The sequence below is a fragment of the Rhamphochromis longiceps genome, linkage group LG6 (assembly GCF_057381845.1).
Source record: "Rhamphochromis longiceps isolate RC_006_pf linkage group LG6, R_longiceps_female_GT1.1, whole genome shotgun sequence".
NCBI lineage: Eukaryota > Metazoa > Chordata > Actinopteri > Cichliformes > Cichlidae > Rhamphochromis > Rhamphochromis longiceps.
Window position 1 is genome coordinate 43603345 of NC_140562.1, and position 24990 is coordinate 43628334.

General features: G+C 42.5%; 1 protein-coding gene across 3 annotated transcripts in view; it reads right to left on the bottom strand.

The window, feature by feature from the left end:
- Positions 1-3010: 3010 nt before the first annotated feature.
- The window catches only part of LOC146668840 (ras and Rab interactor 2-like), a 39494-nt gene continuing 17514 nt past the window's right edge, over positions 3011-24990 (bottom strand). Inside the window, exons 3-13 of one of the 3 annotated variants that reach the window (XM_085410895.1) lie at positions 23417-23511; positions 22941-23130; positions 22742-22859; positions 18377-18449; positions 17693-17784; positions 12207-13583; positions 8152-8234; positions 7829-8054; positions 7066-7197; positions 4315-4478; positions 3011-4055 (exon numbers count right to left, since the gene is read on the bottom strand). In XM_085410895.1, the coding sequence (XP_085267021.1) occupies positions 3729-4055; positions 4315-4478; positions 7066-7197; positions 7829-8054; positions 8152-8234; positions 12207-13583; positions 17693-17784; positions 18377-18449; positions 22742-22859; positions 22941-23130; positions 23417-23511 (2877 nt within the window). In that variant the 3' untranslated portion in view covers positions 3011-3728. Of the gene's footprint in view, positions 4056-4257; positions 4479-7065; positions 7198-7828; positions 8055-8151; positions 8235-12206; positions 13584-17692; positions 17785-18376; positions 18450-22741; positions 22860-22940; positions 23131-23416; positions 23512-24990 lie in introns of all 3 variants that reach the window. The other 2 variants (XM_085410896.1, XM_085410897.1) reach the window with 2 other exon arrangements.

Sequence of the window (24990 nt, forward strand, 5' to 3'; positions counted from 1 at the left end):
AGAAAATCGAATGAAAGGAAGATTCATAACAGTCCACTTGAAACAGGCTTGAAAGGTGACAGAATCCTGATATTTTTCCAAATAAAAGAAATACTTTTGAACTCTTTATTTTCTTGCGTCATAACAACTGTAGTGGGGTGGATTTAGAATAGAATAATCCTTTCATTGTCCCACATGGGGAAAGTTGGAAGTTTATTTTTAACTGATGCCATGATGATGCTTAAATTTAGGGGTGTAACCACGCTGACTGTCCCAGCACACAGAGGCATGGCTGAGTGCTGCAAACCTTCACCTTGTTTTTGTTTTAGGAACCTGTTTATTCTATTTTATTTGAGAGTAAACTTGGTGTGGAAGTTAAACTTGGTGCATTACTTGCCGTGCAGTCCTTTGATTGGCTGCTGTGCTGCTGCATAAATTAACAGATTTGGCTGAATTTGCGAATGATGTAGACTCATTCAAAAGGTGGTTGTTTTGCATAAGTTTCACTGTGTGGTCAGAGTCCACCAATGTATCGCTGTATAAGTTGTGTAAAAAAAAAGAAAAAAAATATATTAGGGGTGCAACGATATTCCTATCGATATTGAACCGTTCGATACAGTGCTTTCGGTTCGGTACGCATATGTATCGAACAATACAACATTTGTAATTTATTTTATCAACTTTCCTTCTGACGATGCTGTCTGTGTGGAGCGCTCAGTGAATCTGCGTTCGACTACTCCGCCTAGGCTGCACTGTCGAGCGCAGATCCACTGAGCGCTCAACACAGACAGCATCGTCAGAAGGAAGAGCGCAGGGCACCTCCCCCACCCTCATTCAGATCTGGCGTTTGGAATTATTTTGGTTTTCATGTGATGTATGACCCTGAAGGTAAGCGAGTCATGGACTAAAGTAAAACAGTATGTTGGATGTGCCATGCAATGCTCAATTACATGGGTGGGAACTAGTGTGTTAGCGCAGTTAGCTCGTTAACGTGTTGGCCGTCTAGCCCCATGCACGGGGCGATCGGCGGTAGCTCGTTAACGGAGATTTGCCGTGTTGTGGCGTTAAGGTCATTTCAACGAGATTAACCTGAAAGCACTAGCGGGAACACAACGAATATGACTGCACATTTACACCGACATCATCCTAGTGCAAAGACAAAAACAACAAGCATGCTACTAACTTTAGCCGAGTCATTTAGACAGCTGTTAGCACATGATTCTCCTTATGCTGCTGAGAATATAGCCCAGAAGAAGCGGATAGTATAGCTTTTATTTTGGAAAGAGGCATTTCTCTGTAATAAACTCTCTTTTCCAAAGATGAGTGATTCCTCAATCAGATACAGGGCTCGGAAAATCGCTAGCCCGACGTCCTGGGGCTAGCGATTTTTTTCAGACGGGCTACCCTGCGGGCTACCCTGCCCGTCGGGCTATTGTAGGAAGGAAAAATCTATGTCAATGCTTTTGCATTCTTTCGGAAATGTAGCTGGGTAATTATGTCATTGGCATCGGTGAGCCACTGCCAATATGTGACATATTGAAATCGCGTTTGAATTTGCGCTTGTTTTTTTGCTTTCACTTTGCAATCGTGCGAACTGTGTATAGAGAGCGACAGCACTGATTGGTGAGTGATGATAATTTGCGCACCAATTCCTCTGACGTTGTCTTATCAATCGTTAGCTTACTATGCAAACATGACGAGTGAAATCTCCCGCAGCAAGCTTAAACATGTGAGAGGTTGATCGCGCAGAGAATCGCTGAGCATTATGTGAGTGTGTGTGTAAAAGCAGCAGGATATATATTGTAGCGGATCAGGGCTGTTCGGGGTTCTGTTTGTACAGTTATGTTTTGTTTATGTTGCCATAGTGACGGGTGACGCCCTCTCGCTGCGACGGTGTGTCCTTCCGGGGTCAGAGGGCGCCCTGTGTGTTGTTGCTGCGCTGAGCAGTTAGCTAGCGGCAGTGTTCTTCTGCAGATGTCAATAAACGGCTGTGCTCCCTGGCTAGCTCACGGGAAGCAAGACCAAACGGTACCTCCGTCTCCTCCTTGTCTGAGCTCGCCACAATATTTTAGTTCTGCTGAGCCAAATAAGACAGGTCAGGGTGAAGAAGTGACAGCCAAAGAAAAACTTACCACAAAACGTTATGACAAATCAGATAAGGCAAAAAGAAAGTGCAGCTTTATGGTTTCATGGACAAAAGAATTTCTGTGGCTGCAATATGACAAGCGAAATAACCAGGGCTGCACATAAGTGGTCCGCAGGTGCGCATTCGCTGTCAAAATAAAAAACGGGCACAAGATAAGAAGTTGCAACGCGTGTTTGCATACATAAGATTTTCAGGAGGAGGACAGACATTTGTTTAGAACTCTTAAATTAAAGATGTCGAAGAAGCTCCTTTAAGCAATTACTGTGATGTTCCTCCACCTCCAAAGAAATGTCAGAAGGAGTCCGAACCACAAAAGAAGCACGTATTCTCGGAAGAGTAGTTGCAGGAGGTGAGCTGGCTTCAAACAAATGATGAACGCACAGAGATGTGGTGCAGAATGTGCCGTGAAAATGTAATAAATGACAAATTAAAAAGGCATGAACATTTTTTTTGTATCGAAAAAATATCGAACCGTGACACCAAAGTATCGAACCGAACCGAACCGTGAATTTTGTGTGTTGTTGCACCCCATATATATATATATATATATATATATATACACACACACACACATACACGTATACACACAGACTCGTGTTTTCTGAGTTTGAGAAATTTACCAAATTAATGGTTTTTGAAATGGTTTGGCATAATGCACCATGTTTTACTTCAGCTGTCCAATATGTGAGGCTTTGTGTAACTCATCTCAGACACGTTGAGTGTAGAAAATAAAGCTGCTCACCGCTGCAGGCTGATACTCATGTTTAAACCCTCAGGAGGTGACTAATGGTGCATTTTGCAGGTGTGTGATTTTGTCTCATAAATGCAGCAAAATCATCCATTGTTCTCTTCCTGTTGCCGTGCTACTGAATTGTGACTTTTCAGAAAAACATACATAAATACAGGAGTCATCAAGTGGCCTCGTTTAAAGTGTATTTTATAAATTTACATATTCAGCTTTTTTTTTTTTTAATAACATACAATAGAAACAGTGCTGATTTAAGTCGACTTTGGAGAAATATCTGGCATAAATAAAGTCCAGTATTAAGTCCAGTACAGAAACAGTAATTCAGAATACAAATCTTTGTCACTTAAGGGATAAAAAATATTTGGATATAAAAATATTTCTACACACAAATACCAACTGCAGTTGTCCAGCAACTGCAGAACAATAAAAACGGAACAATCATACACTTTACAAAAGCTCATTTCTCTTTTTAAATTAATGTTTAGAGTGGAGTTTTAATCTGGGTTGAATGCTGTCAGTGGCAAACAGTATAATCAATTCCTTTTAAAGGCACCGAGGGAGCAGTAGTTAAGGCAAAAGTTAGTCATTTATTTGAGGATGGTATACGTGTCCATCATGGCCAAACATTTCATTTCCACCCACGTAACACATGCTAAACTCCTTTATAACCAAAGCAGATACAGGCTGCTGAATTTCCCCTTCTTTGTCTTTTTCCAGAGTTCAACCTAATTAAAAAAAATCATTTGCTAATCAAAGACACCCTTATTTCATATCTGCATCAACTTGCCAACGTGCAACTTCAACCCTCTCCACAAAACATCAACAAGCACCAGAGGCGGAGCTTGTCTCCCTCTGCTATTCAACCTGAGGACAGTTTCCATTTTGCACGACGCCGGGGACGCAGAGGTTCAGGTTGTGCACCCTCCTGTAGACGAAGTGGAAGACCTGAGCGCGCGGCCGGCTGTGGAGCTCGGCTTTGATTCGCTGAGGGTGAGTGTCTGGGGTGAGCTGCTGGCTGGTTTCCTCGTTGACCAGAAACAGAGCGTAGTTCTCAGGGTCGGAGAGCCTGAACTTCTGGGCGCACAGCGAGCAGACCTCTTCTGTGGTGGTGTACGGGTGGACGACCAGCGTTTTGGCCGTGCAGCCCACCCCCGGCTCTTGCAGCGCGACTCGGAGATAGTTCTAGAGAGAAAAGAGTTCAATTTTAGAAAACTGTAAAATGAACGAAAGGGGCATTTCTGAGGAGGTGAGCAGGCAGGAAACCCACATGCAGTGGCAAAGATTTTACATGCAGTAATGTTATCAGGAGCAACATGCTGTGATGTTAGTACAGTTGAGACACAGCACCTTCCATGCCTCTGTCCAAAGCTGGATTTACTCTTACTGGTACAAGTTTGACTCACTGCCTGGATGGTCAAGGTCGGCTCAGGTCAGGTGATACCTGAAAGTCGTCCACACACGGTACTGAACGCTGGGCGGTCCGCCGGCGGTGCCACTGTTGCAGCGTGTTCCTGGCCTCGGAGCTCAGCACTCGGGCCGCCTGCTCCTCCTGGAAGTTTTTGATGAGGGACATGGCTCCGTAGGCGCTGGTCAGGTAGTAACCGCCTGGGGTAAAAATTAAATACAAAAAGAAATGAAACCAACCGAAGTTAAAAAATAATTAAGAAAAATGAAGACAGTTGCGCCTTTCTGGCAGAAATGAATCAGATTTGGTGCTTAAGGGTCAAAGATATTTACCTACACAGCCGATTATTAAACATTTTCAGTTTACGTGCCAGACAGCTTGGCGCTGATGGGAAAATATTTCACTCTTGGTACATTAAACCTTCTTATTTTTTCCTTTTGAAGTGGTTCCAGCCCATTAAAAATCAAAACACTGACTGGAATTTCCTTGCTGTGAGGACTTTTCCTTCCTATGCAAGCATTTATCAAGTTTTCTCAAAGAACCTTCAATAAAAACTGGAGCTGAGAATCACTGTAAAAGACCTCAGTGATACCGTACACCTTCTACTGAAGGCAAGACAAAGCTTTCAAAAGAAGAAACAAATATGTTAAATGACTTTAGACAGAAACTGTTGGGACACTTTGCAGTTCAGTCTTTATTTATTTTACTATTTATCATCATCCTGCGAGTGAACTTTGTGTCTTTAGTTTCCACTAAATACCAAGCTTCATAATAAAGACATTAATGCTAAAATAAGGAAAACCTCACATTTGTTTTTTTTTTAAATCAAACTTTAAAAGGAACTACTTCTGTAGATTTCTGGCCACTAGGGGGCAGCACAGCAGGCCAAGTCAATTTCTCCATAAGCGCATTTTAAAGACAACAGGTGAGCAGAGTGCTGTACAGCTAAAAGAACCAATTAAAATAAATTAAAGTCATTAAAAACAAAACATCTGTAAATAACTCATCAAGTAGTGATGATTTTGGTGATGATTAAACCTCTGCCCACGTGTCCCACATCATTTCCAACCAGCAGCAACGTGTAGATATTCACGACTCTTTCACTCCCGCGAACAGTAACTAACACTAGTGTTACACAACACACTGTGACATGGTTTTAGTTATAAAACATAACTCATTTGTTTCTCTTTCAGCCGGTCACGGGTCCGAAGGGTTAATGACTCATTGTTAGCAGAAGGTGTATTGCTCTATAATTTACCAGCTTTTAAAACATCGCTCCGGGCCAGTGATGGAGAGGAAAATATTTCAGTGAATCTTTAAATTCTTTAGTTTCTCAGCTTAGCGTCATGGTTGTACAGTACAGCTGTTACCAGCTGAATGTGGGAGTGTTTTTATGTTTATTCTACCAGACGCACTGCAGCATCTTTCAGAAGCCTCCTAAACATTCATCAAGAAAGCGTCACTAAAAGTGCCACTAGGCGGATTTTTGTTTAAATTAAACAGGAGGCACATAAAGCTGCACAGAACAGGCGACCCGGCAAAGGCTTGGAGACCCTGAGCAGACTGAACTCCACTCCTGAACGCTCCCGGCGTGAATGAAAGACATGTGATGGTGTAGTGATACACGCCTGGTTTATTCTCTGTGGTTTCGTTTACTCTGACATGACATAGATGTCACCAAGCTAAAAGTACACATGGCCCCGACAGCCACACACTCACATATACAGGCAATTATTCATTATTTAGACAAACAATGAGTAACATCTTACAGCTGAGAGCTCGTCATCTACTGTCATTAACATTGCTCATAAAACGTTTCACCCACCACAAAAAACCTGAGTGATCTGACAGCTAATATGGAGTCTGACCCTTCCTCGTTGCCGTTTCTCTGACTTATTACCTACTAAATTATTCATGAGCAGTATTTCTGTAGGATGTTTTTTTCAAAAGAAAACAGCTCCAAGTTTGTTGCTGCTGGTAATAAAACTGATAAGAGCAGCGATACTGAATCAAAACATCAAAGCTGTAAAACCATAACAATGAGTAATAAGATGCTGTAAAAGCTGCACAGTTATTAAAGGAAAGAGTTTGGAGATAAAACTCGGCAGGTTCATCGCTACATGCAGCAGCAGCAGATTATGCAAAATATTCCTTTCCACAATCAGTCCTGATACAACATCCTAATACTGTCAACCGGACTGTGGCAGGAAACCACTCCTCTCACAGTCTGAACTTCCACTACGTGACTTCCACCTATAATCTTGGGTATGTACATCCATTAAACTGGAAGCTTCCTGTTCTCACACAGTCAAAATGGCAAGACCTTCCTCTGACCAGGTTACAAAACAGGGTGGACCTCTTTAGCCTCACAGCACACTGGTGCGCCCAACCTGGAGAATGAAGCATCTAAACTTTAAGACGAGGTGATGTTTTCAGTGAGCAGACCTCAGAGTCTCTCTCTGCTTTATTTAAAGTCCTGCTTTAACAATGTTACACGTCAGTAGGAAAGGCTCTGTTATGACCCAATGATCTTTTCCTAGCAAACTAGTTTGGTACCTAAATGTATTGTAGACATTGATCTTTTAAAGTATAAGGCATACTGTTGTTCTAACTATTTTCACATGCAGCTAAACTGAATCATGATTAGATATCGTGAAGTTATTTTTCTAAACCATGAAAAGAATTCTGCGAATATTGAGCGAACATTTCTCAGATGGTAACTGTGTCTGTAACCGATGCACAAGTGCTGCTGTAATGTGTATGTCCTGTGTAACCGACAGGACCTACCCTCTCCTTGAAGCAGGGATGGATCCAGCAGCTCCATCATGTACTGGATCTCCGTGTCCAGCTGTGGCATGTTGCACTGAGCCACCACATAAGTGAGCATGGGCAGGAAGTCATCGGCACCGTACATCCTCCCTGGAAGGAAACAGATGGAGAGCAGAGGGGGATGTAGGTGTGGCAGGTTTGTATTTTCAAATTATTTTTCACTTTTATATCGTTTTCAGTTCGTTTCCGGAGTTCGTTAGATCATTCTCAGTTCTGCTTTCATTTGAAAATGTTAAAATGTTTCATTTTAGTTTCGTTTTTATTAATTTTGACGTTAGGTTTAGTCATTTTTAATTGGAATTGTATGGAGGGCGTATGTCAAGAGGTGTGATTTAGGAAAATCAGAACAGGTGTTACTTTTTGAAAACTCCTTTTGGAAGCAGTTGACTCACAGTCTAGACATCCAGACTCTCAACAAACACGCCCATCAAAGCCTCATCAGCCAAGTTGTGATAACTACTATCACAAATGAATACATTCTAAAACTACAAAATCATTTCTGTTAGTTTGAATTTTTTCCAAGAGTCTGGTTTTTCATTTTTATTTTAGAATAAAACAATGTTTTTTATATCTAATTTTAGTTTTTGGTTTCATTTCAGTTAACTACAATAACCTTGATGGTAGTCGCACAGGTCAGGCAGAGGAAGGAAAAGGAAAAAAATCACAGCTGTAAACAATCAGAGGAAACTGACAAACTGGGAACAAACGGACTTTTCCATACCTGAGTTATCCTGCATGATGGTGTAAATGAGCTTACACACTCGCAGCAGCAGTGACACCTTCTTCTCGGGGGAATACATCTTCCTCATGTTCAGGAACTTCTGCCGGATTTTCTCAATAGCCACGGCGTCAGGGGGCACGGCACCATCCACCCCGAGCTCCTGGGGCTTTTTGGTCTTAGCCAGCGCCAAGTTCTCCCTCAGCTGCTGCAAAGCTCCACTGCTCACCTGCAGCGAACAGAGACAATGCATCACTGATATCAGGGCTTCATCTTTAGCATTGCTTATCTCCTCATTTATCAAGACACTTTTCTAAGATCTTCACCTGGAAGTCATGCAAAGCCGTCTCGATGACGCTGTTCAGAGGTTTTAAGACACATTTGTGCATGGCCTTCTCCAGCACCTGGTCTGTGGAAGAGGACACACCCACACACAGACAACCGGTTAAGCACCAGACGTAATGTAATGATCATTTCTTTGAGTAATCAAATAATAAAGTGTGTCACTGTGTGTTGTGCAATGACAAGTTAAATAAAACTGAAACTGTACATTTGCTGTAACTCTTATGTACACTGCAGTTCCTGGGAACGAATGAGGTGATTTACTGGTTAACCCGAAACCATCGTCACATGCTTATGGCAGTCAGCACGCTGAAGTCATGTTCATCAACCCTGAAACTTGCACAGACTTTTCTCACATTTAACGCTGCACAGTCCTGGACTCCGTCCTGACATATGGCTTAAAGTCAGGCTAAGATTAAGTTATCAGGCTTAAATTATCCACCCTAATATCAGAGTGCGTCATCTTTAAAGACTTAATGCTTTTAATCAGTAATTAAACCCAGATGACATGTGAGAGATCACTGACAATAAGCTCAACATGAGCATTCAGTCGGCAAACCGACTTTTTGTTTTCTTTATTTGCCAAAATTGGTCGTACCTGAATGTATTTCTTTCTTTTTCTTTTTATTATTTCTTTTTTAATGTATTTTTTGGAAATATGGCAATTTGACCCAGTGCACTATAAATGCATTTCAAGAAATCACATGGAAAATAAAATATCTGCATTTTTAAAATCATTTCTACTACATGTTATTTGCATGTCAAAACGGAGACCATACCAAGAAATTCACCTCAGTCAGCTCAACGCTTCAGATGTTTCTATTCTTCAGTTGTTTTCTTTATTAGAAAATAACAACAACACCCTCCTACTTCACCAAAAGTTGATTCTGTTCATCTGGACGTAGCAGTTTGTGGGAGAAACGTTTCGTCACTCATCCAACTGACTTCTTCAGTCTCAGCTGACTGCAGGTTTCCCCAGTCTTATAAACAGTACATACTCCTACCTCAGATATTACCAGCTGCATCTCTGTGGGGCTCACATAACCACTTTATGGTTAGGAGACACTTTTGAATTCCAGTCTGTTTGCTCTCATCAGCAAAACAAATCGAAATCAGAGACCAAGTAGACTGACCTCCCCCCACTTCATGCATGTCTTTGGGACTGTGAGAGGAGGAGACACGGGGAAAACACAGGGATGGTTTGGCAACAGCGCAAACCACCGCGCCATCATGCTGCCAGAAGGCCGTTTAAGACAATGAACAGGAAGTAATTTGAGTATAAGGATGCACAATGTCTGGCAGCACAGAAGGCCCTCAGGCACATGATGCCCTTTACCATCCATCCTGTGATGAAATCATTTACGAGGACGTCAAGCTATCGCCGATATGTCTCCCTAATGCCAAGGCTCCTCTCACAAAGTTGCCTCCTAAACGGCAGCAGGAGAACAAATCAGATTTAAGCGTGATTATCTCCACTAATCACAGCAGCATGATTTACTTTGATTAGTGGACATAACAAAAAAGCTCAAGCTGGTTGAATAATCTCTTTATTTGCTACAGTATAGTGTTTTTTGGCTCTTTTTATGTGTAAGAACAGATTATATGAACATGTGGGCTAATGGGAAACATTTGCTATCTTAACACTAAAAAGCAGAAAAAGGTAAATAATTGGAAGAAGGATCAACGCATGCCTTTCAAAGCTGAAGCCGCAAAATGAGTAAATAAACTAAACTTTAGAGTTTGACATTCAAACACTTGAAATCAGGTTGTGTCAGATAGATTGCATGTTTATGGCTCTGATAAGGTTAAAGAGTGACTGACCTCGAGTGTGAGCTTTAAGCATTCCGGTCATATACCAACCTGGAAGCAGATTGTACGTGAGTGTAAATACAACGGCTCCGTCTGTACCTCTGACCCACGTACCCGGGCTTCAAACCATTTCCTCAACTATGCCCAGCATGCTGCATTTCACACAATCGTGTGTTATTGTTCACTGACAGCGAGTATTCATGCAGCACAGGCAACCCCAGCCTCCGGGCGCTGTTTATGCCAGACTTATGCAATGATTTACGCAGAACAAAGTACAGTGCATGCACGCACAGGAATCCTGTTCTTATGAAGAATTGGTATTCTGTTTTGCTTTCTTTGTGAGCCACAGAAGTACAGGATGACTACCTCCCAATTATCCCGCTCACTCTGTACGAGAGCCAAGTGCTGTGGCTCACCTGAGACAAGGGCTTGGCGAGTCCTTTATTGCAAAATGCTTACAGATATAAATCAAGAGCCATAAAAAGGAAGCCTTGGACGACTCTGTTAGATCCTCACATGCACACAAGGACGTGATCGGAGCCTCCTCAGGATCGACCGTTACATTTTCTGACTTTCTGATTTGTTGTTAGGTTTTATCTCAAAAGCAATTAAATCGGGAGGCAAACACGTACTCCTACATCTGACGGAACACCAGAAGCGCATAATAAATATCTCATTTACTGATTTACACCCCGCCTTTCTTCGTCATTCACATTCTCTGTTTACTTATGAATTGGGGTGTGTGCTGCCAGTCAAAAGCCTCCCTATAAGCTAACCATTCTGCTTCTCCCACTCACAATACTTCAAGTGTTGCACTCTCTAAAATCACTCCAAATTTTGCACTTCAAGCTTTCCTTTTCATTATAAACACAACAGAACATTTTGTTCTGCTGCAACATAACTGCACTCCCCAGTATTTCTGTAAACACGCCCGAGAGGCTCGAAGGGTCACCTTAGCTCCACTTCTCCTTTTTCACAGTTATGTGTGAGTGTAACATGACATCAGGCGGACTGTCGGCTCTCAGCTCAGACTTTTTATTCTGACAGCTGACAAACGAGGGCTTAATCTGAGCCACTTTATACTCATTTATGTTTCAGTTCTGGTGCTCACAAATGTTCCAGCAGGCTGGATGTGGCTCAGACATCCTGAGCTGGGTTACAGCAAGTATTATGGGTGTTAGACTTGGCCAAAACTCACAACACACCTCATTTGGCTCATGTAAGGTGGATGTGGGGCTAAGTTTAGGCAGCCAGACTCATCCTGATACGTGAGCGTCACTCAAGGCCAAACGTGGCTCACAGGAAACTGAAGATGTGGGCCACATTTGGGCCAATGACTAGTAAAGTAGATTTCCATTTTGCAAACTACTGAATCAAAGTCTGCCTGCTTATTAAACATGTTTACATTAGTTCTCCTCTCCAAAGCGAACCTTTGTGAGCGCGAGATTGTTTATGTGCGGTCTGTTAGGACAATCAGAAAGGATCATTTCTCTGTCCCTGAACAAGGCTTTGCTGTTATTGTTTACAATGAACAAGGGGATGTGAGATGTGTGCAAAGACATGCTCACATATTCTGCAAAGCAAGTGCACAATAATCTGATCAGAATGAAGCGTCCCTTTCAGAGAGTTTTCCATATGTGCAAACTATTTTTTCAAATGTTCTGACATCACTGAGAAAGCAACACTTTAAAAAACATATCCAGCAGGACCTGATGGATCCTAACACGAGCAGCAGTATAATGATAATAATGAATGAAATGAAGGCATACGAAGGTACTTTTTGACACAGTTCTGTAGCCTTGAGTCCTGACATTTAATAACAGCCCCACCAAGTTAAATATACACTTAAAAGCAACACCTGCCCTTCAAAGTCAAACTCAACTACAGTGTGAGATTATGCCGACAAACACAGGCCAGGAATAACTCACTAGGGCACAGCACGCTGGCATGTCTGTAATTCAACACGGCTAATGAGGCATGCTAATATGGAAAGTTCAACGACACAATGCAAGGCTTCAGCACTGTCGATGAATGTAGTGATTTTGAAACCCTCTGAATCACTAATGGCCCAACATATCTGGAATGTGAACATGTAGAGATCTGAAAGCTGTCAGATATATAACAAAAACATGACACACGCCCACACCTGCACCCACACAAAGATCTTTTACAAAGTCAGGATGAGCCCATACTACAAATCTCCAAGTCACATTTCACTTTAAACACTTACCAATCTGGTCCTCGGGTATGAGGGACTCAATAGGAGGGTCGAGCTCAGAGCTCTGGCGCAGGTAAGCCTTCATCTGTGTCATAAACTGCCTGAGAGTCTGCAGAAAATCCATCCCTGATGTGTGACAGCTTCGATTCTCCTGAACGAAGCCGATGTAGTCCTGAACCAGGGAACCAAAGTACGAGCTTTTGTCCCTGGACAGCTCAGCGATCCTTTTCACCGTCCGCCTCTCCGGGGTCATGAGGGAGCTGAGCATGCCGCTGACCTTACTGAAGCGCCCCTTCAAGGCCCTGGGAAGGATGAAGGAACTACCGCTTATATTCACGCCGACCTTTCGGCTCCGGGCTCTGAAGGATGGACGGAGGCGCATTTCTAAGTCTGTCTCCATTCCAACTCCGTAGTCCTCCTCCTCTTCTTCCCCATCGTCATCGTCCTCACTGCTGTCCTCCACCGGGTCTTGGTGATTTAGGTGTAATGATGGGGTAGGGGTCAGGCCCAGGGAGAATCCAGGAGACTGGGAGTATTCCAGTGAGTCGGAGGAAGAAGTAGACATGCTCATGTCGCTGAGTCGCTGGTGTCCCCTCTCATTAGGACCGGACGGACTCTCCAGATCCGCAGGGGTGGCAGATTGAGGCTGGCAGGATGGCAGTTTGGCACGAGACAGGGCCTTGGCGATGGTCTCATCATCCAGGGCAATATGGCAGCGGTGAGACTCCAAATCCGGCTTCTTTGGCCTCGGAGGCGGTGGGTTTGAAGTCACGGGGATTGGTGAGCTGCCACTTTTGGATGATCCGCTGTGCTTGATGCCCATCGAAGGTCGAGTGGGTGCCGGGCGCTTATTTGAGGATTGGTGCTGCCTTGTAATTACAGCCTCTGGCATGCTCTTCGGTCTGGCAGTAGCTGCTGGAGGTCCAGGTGGAGGTGGGGCAGGACGCCGGCGTGGCATCGAGCGCGGCGGTGGGGGGCGAGGGGGCCGCGATTTGCTGTTGGGTTTGATTTTGTCCACGTGTGGATCACTGCTTTGGCTGCCAGTTAAAGGCTTTGATTCCTCTGCATTCTCCAGGGTGGACTCGACAGCCTTTGAGGGCGGCTCCTCCTCAGAGCTGCTACGGCGGTGCGGATGGGTTTGGAGAAAGAGCGGGTTAACAAAGCACAGAGGACCGCTGGAATGTCTTCTCTCTAGGTGAAAGTTAGGTGGAGGTGCATGGGATTGTAAGGTTGCCGGTGCGCTGTCACAGTGAGCCCTGGTGTGTCTCTGCTGTGACCCCTCGACCTCGCTGTTCCTGTTGGTCCGCTGGGGACTGAGGGTCCGGCTCAGAGGGCGACAGGGACGGGGGGAGGTGTGCCGCTGACTGCACAGGGCAGAGTCCCAGAAACCTGTAACACACAGACGTAAAGAAACCGTCAGAGGCAAACATTGACCAGCGTCTCCTGAGACAAGTCAAAACTCCCACAGAGAATAAATCCTCAGAGCAGCTGCTGTGTTCAAATTAACGCAGCAGCAGAGTTTTCAGCAGGTTCTCACCACTAACTTTGTTGGCTCCCTTTAAGTTTTCAAAGTTTTGTCCGTCTTTCCTGCTTGTTTGTCGTCTAGAAGTGTTCCATACTCAGCCCGTGCCTCTCTGCTCTGACTCACTGGATGCCGACACACACCCAGAGAGAGGGAGCCACACATGCTAATCACACAGTGGGAGGGCACTAAAAACTCCACATAGCGCACAGTCCCTCCACTCCTTTCTTCCTGCTCTGCATTTCCTTGTAGCTCTGAGTCGATTCAGTATCAATCTTCTTTCTTCCTAATATCTAGTGTTAAATTTAAAGTCTGTGAATCTCATTTGAACAACTTTCTTCTTCTGTTTCTTTCTTACACTGACAGTGCATAAACATGAAAGGGGAGTGGAGGAAATGCTCTCTCACTCCACTGAATCATCCCATTGTTTTCAGCTGCTTGGCAAGACAGACCTCATTCTAACACAGCTGCTGCGAGAACAACTACAAAATAAAGCATCTGTGGAATCCCATCATAAACGCACGGCTACAGCATAAAGATTTAACCACCCTTTAAGAGAACAGACAACAAATAATCCACACTCAGCATACATCTACACAGTTGTTGCCACTTAAAAATGGAGACAAACTCGGGGGAAATGAAGAAGCAGCTCCAGCTGCTAGGTCAGTTTCATATGTCCTGTAATCCTTTGGTGTCTGGGGACTGAAAGCTGCCTGTGGGATTCTTGCTGGTCCATGTGAGCAACGAGCACCTGACACTGTGGTGTGTGTCTGCAGAGCAACCCAACCTGAATAAACACCACACGTAAAACTGACTGACCGCAGAGTGGGCTGAGCGCAGTTCCCCTTTATCCAAGTAAAGACGTGCACTTTAAAGTGCCTCAAACACACTTTCACTTAGCTTAAATACTACAAACAAGACATTTGTTTATACTGAGTGAAGCTCACCACATTAAAACCACAGGTTTTTTTTTTTTAGATATAAATAAATTTATTAATTCAATGCAGAAGTTACTGACAATAATAACCTCATCACTTCCTGCATGTGCTGCAAACTAAAATAATATCAGGAAAGCGAGGAATCTTCCACCAGAGATTCCTTAAGGTTTTTATTGTGAAATATCCATGCAGGAAGTCTTTAGAGTCTTTCGTCTGCCCATAGACTGTATATAAATGATGGATGAAGTGACAGTGATGTAACCCATGCTGCTGCCATGTTTTTTTAGAGTAGTAAATACCATGTTCAGGTGAGAGGGTGTTAAATTATCAGCTACATAAACGATCTACCTACAATGCACAATGCTAATGTGCGCTATGCAACAAACTAATACAACATGAATTTCTAACAGCTACTGATTTCACTAACCAAACTGTAGCACAAACACTTTGGATGGTCTTGCCTCACAGCATAATATTTGTCAGATTAAGTTATTACAAAGGGAAAAACTAACCATAAAGACCAAAACTGTTTTTGCAGCACGCTGTAAACATGGTGATTTCTGCTGTGAAGCCAGACATGCAAGATTTAACATGTGTATGGGGATTTACTTGCTTAAACAATGTTTGCGTGCCTTAATAAGTGGATACAGGTTAATTTAAGTTGCCACATTTGCATAATTTTCCAAACCCATAAGTCCCCACTTGGTCTGCAACAATTTTTAGGTAGGTTTTAAAAAGTGACCCTTGTGTCTGTCTGCGGTTTTAATGATGATGTCAGCAATGCTAACATGCATTTGTTAGAGTGGTATCTCACTTTGCAATGAGCAGCAATAATCTGTAGTATTTTGCATTCTAAATGGAAAGTTAATGTCTAAGCTGAGATGACCAAACTCACAGCACTGCTAACAAAAGTCATGCCGATAGGGAGGATAAGAGTTCAGCCTCATGAGAGATAAACTAACTGATTCACGGGAGGCGCAAGATAAGTTTTGTTTCTTTGTTTTTTCCCTTACATGTGCGTGGCCAGAGTCCACAACGGTCTGCTGTTTGTCTTTAAATAGAAGCAGTCCAATGACGAAGGGGAGTTTCCCTCAATGACAGGATAATCTTGCAAATCCGGCATTAAAGAAACTGGCTAATACTTAAAGGATGTTTCGGCCACTGTGCTTCATCACAAAGTAACTCTGCACGCTTCCACCCACATCCATTCATAGAAGACTGTGAAAAAACAATGATAGCGTTTCATCTTGGTAATGATGATATTATGTTAGCACACATGCTTGCAAGCCTTTTGTGTTTTTATACAGGTCTGAATGCAGTGCAATGGCATGTGTGTGCTCAGACAGCAGTTGGCCGTCTGTAGCTTTCCACTCGCCACTCCCTTCTCTCCCTCATCAGGGGTGAGTTATGTCGTAGGCTTCTGCTGACTCACCCGCAGTTTCACAGGAGCTGAGCTTAGAGTAACTCGGAGCGATGTGAGCAAATCTGCTATGAAACCTGACCAGGATAGTCAGTGTGAGGGAAAACAAACAGAGCACCTGCAGCACGAACACTGACCTTTTTATCTTTGCTTTGTTTGCCTGCCTGCACTTTACAGATCAGTAACTAGGTAATATTACAATTTCCAGTAGATACATCGAGCAAAAACTCAAACTGGAAAGCAAATTAAAAAGATTTGGAAACCAAATGAACAGTCTGAGTTCAACGCACTAAGATTGAAAAGCAGCCTTTACTTACTTACTCCTCTAGTTTACATTAAGTGAAAATAATAGCACTAAAGACACTATGTACCTATGTTAAAGTACCTATGCAGTGATTTCTACTCTGTTTGAGCACTCGAGCAATAGTTTCTTCCTGTCAGGACAAAGCTGAAGGAAACTGATTAGCCAAGCAAGAAAGAAGAAATCATAACAATTAGAATTAAAAAAAACAACAACTATTTATCAGTTTGCCTAGCACTTTTAATATAAGGGATAGAAAATACTAAATTAGCAGGAGCCTTAGGTCCTAAAGACAATATCAAACTGGGTGTGAAAAGTGAAGCCAATGCACAAAAGACAAGGTAATCCCATCTAATGGGGTTAACTTGAAAAAAGTCCTTAAAAACACTTCATTGCTAAAGGTTTTCACTCATCTATCCAAACACAGCTGTATGAAAATCAAGCACCGACAGAAAGGGTCGCTCTCAGGAGCTCGGTGAAGTCCCGCATGGTGCTGTGATACTCTTTAAACACTTTCTCTAACGGTGTGTTCACACTGAACACGATAGAGGTGGCCAGAGCGTCAGGTTTACATGTAAAGTCAATGGAAAAGACTTTATGGGTTCAGTCACTCATTTGAGGTCATATTGAAAAAAACATTAGGTCCCATTTGTAAATTTTGATCATTTTAAGTTTCAGAAAAGAAGATTATGACAGCACCGAGCTGCTCCTTCAGTGTCCGGCTGCAGCACCTGCGGTGTGAGACGGACAGATTTCACAGGTCTTTCCTCCCTTCTGCTGTGAAACTCCACAACATGGTCTCTGCAGATGACCACACATGTGCAGACAGACACACATCCAATACACAACAATAACTTTCGCCCCATCTCCCTGATGTGCAATAGTACCAACTGCAATTTCCCAGTTTAGCAGTTTTTTATTCTGTTTGGTATAGTATGTTATTCTGTCATATCTTATTCTATTCTATTGTTTTGTTTGTTTTTTCATTTTTCTTAATTTTTACTGTTCTTAACTTACTTTCTGCTGTGACCAAAACATTTCCCACATGTGGGACTAATAAAGGTTTATCTTATCTTATCATCCACATTATAGACTTAAAGGCTCATTTCGAGGCTTCATAATGGAACTTCAATAATCAGCAGCTGATGTCACGATAGCTACATCCTTATGCTATTTATGGTGGAGGTGCAATAACCACATTATCAAGACATACCAGGTAGAATTTACCATGAATTAAGTGCAGACAACTTGGAGATATACTTGTGAGAAATCCAACATGTTCATTCAGGGTGTGAGTTTACAAAGCAGCAAGGCTACCTGCTCCAAGCTGAGCCACCTCCTCCAGCTCTTTCTGGGTCTTGGCTGAAGCTATGGCCTCTGGGAGTTTGAGTGTGAATGGCAGGATATCTCTAAAGAGACAAAAACAAATTAAAATGTGTTAAGAAAGCAGAAGAAGGGATAAACATAGGAGCTGAAGTAGCTGTCGAATTAAAGGTCAGTCGTGAAAGAAACGTGCATGTGTGACAGATTTATGTTTATCCATCGTCCTCGTTTGACATAAAATCCTGGAACAAAAGTGATGACGCCTCAAGTCTGGTTGGCAAAACACGACCCAAACACGGTCATACAGATAAGTGCCTTCATAACACACCCTTGGTTTTCCACTGCACTACATTAACGCCACTTTAATACAGCGCTACAGATACACACACACCCCGTGCTCAGACTTTATAAAGCGAACACGCAGCTGAAGACGATATCTAAAGACAATTTTGTGTCCATTTAATTCTCTGCTTTGTTGTGTCTGCCATTTCTTTCAGCTCAACTATTTCCTGTGTCTGTCTGCGTTGCCCCAGCTGGCACGATATAAAACAAGAAGCGAAAGCCGTGAGCGCTGAGAGCGGACTGCTTACTCGACATTATCCTCATCCATGCTTGAATCATCACAAAGCAACAGCAAAGAAAACCAAACAAAGAAGCTGCCTTAGGTGGGGTATTTACCTGCTGATACAGTAAAAGGCCACGAGCCGGAACAGGTCTGCAAAGCTGATCCCAGATCCATCGAGAGAAAAGGCTGTAGGCAGATGAAATTTACAAAGATCTCATCAGATTTCACACACAGGAAGTTAATGACATGCAGTGCAAGAGTTCACCGAGGGATTTCTCGCCTAATCAGCATTTTTTCAGGCTTGTTTATACTGATGAGATGGTACTTGTGTCAGAAGAATTAAATAAACGAGCCCAACAATTCAGCTCAAAGAAAAAAAAAGGTTCTCAAAGGATAAATTAAAACGATGTGACTGCAACATTTTCAGACGACCTTCGTCAGTTACCCAGGGTTTCTCCTCTTCACTGACTCCAGGTACAAACTGCACATGCCCACTTCTCCGTCGCTTCTGGAAGAACAGGTCAATAATCCAGAAGCGCAACAAGTTTTACAAGTTCTCTTATCTCCTCTGGGTATTTTCCCTCTTTTGAACTGGCAGTTATAACACCAGGTCAGGGTGTCGAGTTCCCTCACTGTCCTCACGCCGCATAACAAATATGAGGATATAAACATGTCATCTTGTGTTCTGATTGCTGAAGGCAAAGAGACTCTTGCATGAATCTGTGGTGAGAAATAATAAAAGTGGACGTGCCAATAACTGACTGGTCTTGGCGTACTTAGAAAGCTGGTGCGTTCGGTTTTTGGTGCAACGTTTTCGTCATAGATGTACATAAAAATAGATTACATCAGCCACTGCTTTGTGACGTCTCTTTGTGAAACCTTCATCATGAGTGCAGGGCAGATGGGACACATTTATGATGTTAGCAGGCTACATTTGTTCATAAAAGGATACAGATCAACAGTCTTTCCTGAGTTTCAAGTTTTATTGAATACAATATGATATTCATGCTGTAAATTAAGGTGACCGAGTTCAAAGGTACACCTGCTGTGAGCACACTTCTGTCTCACAGTGAGATCTGCATCATGTCTGGCTACACAACGTTAAGGTGGCCGTGGCCAAGAAGCTCGAGGCGTCAAGAATGAGACTATAAAACAGCAGGTGATGTCACGATGACTACCTCAGATCATGAGTTCTGATGAGTTTGATCATTTTCTCATTTATTATTTTTTATTTCTAGTATTTAGATCTCTAGTATCTGAAATTAGACCACGAAATAACTCAACATCTACATAAACTGACAAAATCTGGGACAGTGGATCGTTCCAGGTTTCAAGTTGAGATATCCTCAACAACTGTTGAATGGATGTCATAGACCTAAGAGTTCAAATCTCTCTTAGGTGATTTTCACCTCATTTGAGACTTCTTGGCTCTCTGATACACATTTAGGGAAGTGGCTTTGAGCTTTTAGTTTCCATACAGTCACATACAAAGACAGAAGTTACTCTTCTCATTATGTGCACAGGCAGAGTTTCACAAAGGAAACTTTTCTAAAGTTGTATTTATATATATACATAATTAAAAGCTTTTAAGTTCACTTCAAACACTGTGTACAGGGCTAGCTTGACGAGGCACGCCAACTATAGAGCAGCTAGAAGAAAAAGCAGGCCTAAGGCACAATCCCATCTGTGCTGTCATTTCAGCAGGGAAAATCCACAGCTGGTATGTCGTCACTTCTTGGCAGTGTTGCAGCTCAATGACTAATGCTTACCATACATGCAACTGATTTACTTTAATATCTCAGACGTTAATGTTACAATTAAAAATGACTGTTTAACAGTTCAATAAAGCTTCCACAAAGCATAAGGAAGAACCACAACAAGCAGGCACAACTGCAAAGAGCTTTAGATGAAAGAGGTCAGCGCAGGTATGCTGCACAAGCACAAAGGTGACGAAAATCATGGCTGCTGTGCGTGTTTGCTGAAGATAAGTACTATAATTGCTCTTACTTAAACAGAAGCCTGTGTATGTTATGTGTTTTCACATGGCAAACCCTCAGGACAAAAGTTAAATCTAGACGAAAGGTTCATTTCAGCTGTCATTTGTTTGTAAAACCCACATTTCCAGTATCACCAGTCAAGCCTTATAGGGCTGGCTCTTTCAGCAGTTGTAGTTTGGACACTGTCTACGAGCAAAAACAAGATGAGGTCATGATGAGTTTGGAGATCTAAGCTGAAGCACCGTCAGAGGAAATGTGTTAAAATAGTAAAAATACAATAGAAAATGTTGGATTTGTTTTTAATGTAACAACATTTCGGCTTCATTATCTTAACTGGATGCTCTGCTTATTTCCTAGTCTGCTCCCATCTCACTTCCTGAGCTGCGTTCACCAAAAATCACAGGAAGTTATAGTTTTTGGTTTATTCTGTGTATCCTGTGTGGGTTTACAGCTCCTGCCTGGAATCAGCTGCACAGCTCTTCTGCTTCTGACTGAACTGCCTTAAACTGGACACTGCAGGGAAGTTTTCTTTTAACTTCAAGCGTCTTATGTTCTCGTGCAACATTTAATGGCTTTGGCTCTTTGTTTATTCTTTGATTTATCCGGATGACCAAATTCTAACTATAGGTTTTAAAATCCTCGTACAAGCAAGTCTTGTAACTTGGGAAGTTGGCATGAATGCAGGAGGTTATTTTTAAGCCCCAAACTAAAGAGAGAGTCACAGCTTTCATTTCATTGGTCAGTGGGACATAAAACTGGCCTGACTTACCATCCGTGTTGGTCAAGTTACTTGAAAAAAGTATTCAGTAACTAATTACTGATTACTTCCCCCCAAAAAGTAATCCCGTTACTTTACTGATTACTTATTTTCAAAAGTAATTAATTACTTAGTTACTTGTTAAAAACACGATTTACAACCTGAATAGGTGATAAAGCGATAGATCTTTCAGCCCAGTTCTACTTTTTCTACATAATCCATCATACAAAATGTAATCAGATGGAAAAGTCTCTTTTTAAAACTTGTTTTATTGGACTGGAAGAAATTAGTTTAACATTTAAACCTATTTTCTGCACATTCCAGCACATAAATTTTTTTTTGTGTGTTTATCTTTCAAATAGATGCAAGTAAAACACAGCAGAAAATAAATAAAGTCAAAGACTCAGCGGTCCTGTTGCTCTATTTTCACCTGTAAAGCAGGAGTGGGGTAGGCGGAGGTTTACCCTGGTGCAGGTGAGCTGCAGCGGTCAGTGGAAGAATCCGCGAGTTTCTCTGTGAGTTTCCCATTACGTCGTAGCTACTCGGTGCTTGTTCGGAGGTCTAGGGGGTTTTTTTCGCTGTAAAAAGAAGTTTTCTTCCCACGCACAGCGGACACTAATGTTTTTGTCACTTTTTATGGAATCAAACTCAAAGTAAGGTCAGTACTTCCACGCTTTAAACGCTGCACGCTCATACTCTCTCCCACACCCTCGATATATGATCCACTGTTGATCTGCACACAGCTGTTGTCACAAACGGCGCACTCGCTTACGTCACTGTCATGAGACACTTTCGCAAAAAAAAAACCCCCAAGGTTTTAGTAACGCAGTAACGCAGCGTTCCTACGGGAAAGTAACGGTAATCGAATTACCTTTTTTGCAATAGTAATCCCTTACTTTACTCGTTACTTGAAAAAAGTAATCGGATTACAGTAACGTGTTACTGCCCATCTCTGCTCACCAGACAAGTCCAATTTAAAAAAAAAAAGTAATCAAAACAAAGAAACAAAACCTGCTTTCACCCAAAATAAGGTTTAAAACAGTCGTCCAGCTTTATGCAACGATATGATTGGCTCCTGAGTCTTCCAAGTGTCTAGCTTTGTTGAAAGCCTCTTTGGGGCAGGGACGGGACAACTGCCAATTTTGTCAAGAATTCTCAAAAATATTTACTCCTGATTGTTTGAGCCGTCTCTCCCTGCTGGGCGCCACTTTAGTGAGCAGTGGGCGAGCGGCCTGGTTCGAGCCCGACCCGCGGGCCATTTCTGTGCATCTTGCTCCTCACTTTCCCATCCGTCTTCACTGCTTCACTAAAGGCAAAAACGATGGTGTAATAATGTCGTTCCGGCAATTTTCTTGATCAGTTACATTTAAAAAGAAAACAAAACTACAATAGTACACAATGTAACATACACATGTGGCAAACCGCCTCAGTCATAATCTGATTCTTGTTTCGGTGTTGGTTTATTTCTGGGCATCATTTGCAGAGGTGGACAGGAAATGGTGTATTTAAGTCTTTGACCCAGAGGACAGCGTGACTGCAGAGGCGGCTGTGGTCGAACGAGATGTATTCTAAGGACCAAAGGAAACTGAAAGCCTCGTTTTAGCCGTCTGACTCATCTCTGCCATCACAGCTTTTTGAAAAGTGCTTTAAGAGAATGCAAATAATGACTCTGACGTCTAGCGAAAAGTACTTTTTAGTTAAAGGTAGTCAAACATGTCACTTACTGTACTGACTCTCTCTGACAGGGAAGTGGCTGATGGGAGTTCCCGATTCCTGATCCTCCTGCAGACGCACGGAGAGGACCTTTCTTTGCAGAGCGACAGACTTCCTCACCAAAAACACCTGCACCGCGAAATTAAATGTTTGGAAAGACATTCAAAGGAGACATATTAACATCTGCATCCCAGGACGCGACCTCCTCACCCCTGGCGGCTGTTTGAGCAGTATGCGATTGGCCTCCTCTTCGCTGACCCCCAGCAGCAGCCACGCCGGGTGGGTTTGAGTCAGCCGGTCCCACACGCTCATCCTCCTCCGCAAGGAGTCGTACCCAGAATCCCTTTCACCCACCAGCCCACCGCAGTGGCGAGCCTGCAGGTACACACCGCTCTCCAGCCTGCCACAGAGAGAAAGACTTAAACACTTTTGCCACCTGCTGGTTGTTTGTATGTTTTTTTATATGTTTCCTCCTAACCAAAAAATAATAAAATAAGTCAATGCCGAGATTGTCTCCTAGTATATAAAAAGAAAATAAACATTTTCAGACTGTCCTCCAGACCTCACCATCTAATTACAAATTTATAATAAACTCCAAATGGATAGAATAAGCACATGAAAACAGAAAGATCTGTGTCATAAAGTCTGGAATAAAATACTTGATAGCACATAGAAAACAGGCTCACCCTTGTAGCTCCACAGGATCCTTGTCCACAGCATGAGAGACCTGAACCATCTCCTTCTTCAGCTCTCCGATCTCCAACGCAAATGTGTCAATCAGCTGGAAAGAGACAGAGTGAGAGGCTGTGACTCTGGAGGGAGCGTGAAAAGGAGAAGAGGACGGACGAGATGTAAATGAAACATAAATTATGAAACTTAAAACTGAGCCTGAGCTAGACTGGACTGGAGAAACTGTTACTCATTTTCCGGTGTAGACCTCATTTCCTGTTGGAAGGAAACAGACACAAAGCACAGAGTGAAAAAAAAAAAGAGGGAAAATTTCTCCTAATCCTCCTGCAGATAACAAACTGCTGCCCAAACTGAAAATGCTGTTTCTAATTCAGACAGGAAGCCTTCAAAGAGTCATCTGTGACAGGCAGTGTTGTTTTCAGGTCGGCACAGATAAGTCTTATCACAACTGTCATTCAAATCTAGGTCCGCATTTAGTTTGGAATATTTTAGGATTCGAGCAGTGATGACATGGATGATACGGAGTCTGTTTTACAAACCTGGAAAAAAGAACAAAGAAAACAAAAACCTGCTCGGTTTATGAAATGATTGGAGACATGTAGATTTTGGTGTCCCCAACTGTAATCCCCCCAAAACATTAAAGCAGCCATGGTAACAAGTACCAGCAAAGCTAATTTGAAGCTCCAGTCTAAATGAATGGGCTTGAATGAGAAAGCCATAACTTTAACAACAAGAGAAAAACTCTAAGTTTGCAACTTGGAAGTTATACTTCCACTACAGTTATTACAGTTACATCACTTTGATGGTATTCTCCTGCAGATTATGCTGCCATGTTTTGTAACATGTAATTTTCATGTAATCAAATTACTTAAAGTCAGGATTTGGTTGCTTTGTAAATGTAAAATGTTCAGTTTAATGGAATAAGGTCAAATGAAAGTGACTGAACAAACCTCTCGTTTTAAATATTTCAGCTGTATTTTGCTCTTAATGTTACGAGGGTCCAGAGTCACTTCTTTGGGTGTGTGTGGGTTTCTGTGACGTGGTGTCTTAAGTGTGTTTCTGTTCCTTTCCTTAAACTCCTGAAACGAAACTGCGAGAGCTTTTGGCAGAGTCTCTGTGTCGGACTTCCTGCTTTCCTCAAAAAACAAACAAACAAACAAAAAATAAATAAATAAATAAGAACCCAGCGCAGACTGGAGACTTGCTTCTGTGACACCTTTAAAAAAGGTGAGTGGACTCGCAGACATCGCCTCGGGTGGGCGCAGTGAGTGTTTGGTGTTTACTGTACAGGTGAGCAGTGTCTGATCAGCCCTTTTTCATGACACGTGGCTTCAAAGATGGTAACAGTAACAGAATCCTCACCTCCAAGCTTCAAAAATAAAACTTTGGATCATCTGGATCAAATATGATCCATACTGGCTCCAAAAACTCAACAGTGTCAACAAGTCGGCTGAATTTTCAAAAATGTGAATTCTTCCATCTTTTAGTCTTTGAGGTCTGCTCAGATTTCCGGATGTTTATTTATGATCAATATCGAGGAAAACAGCCCAAACTGAATCAATAATGTTTC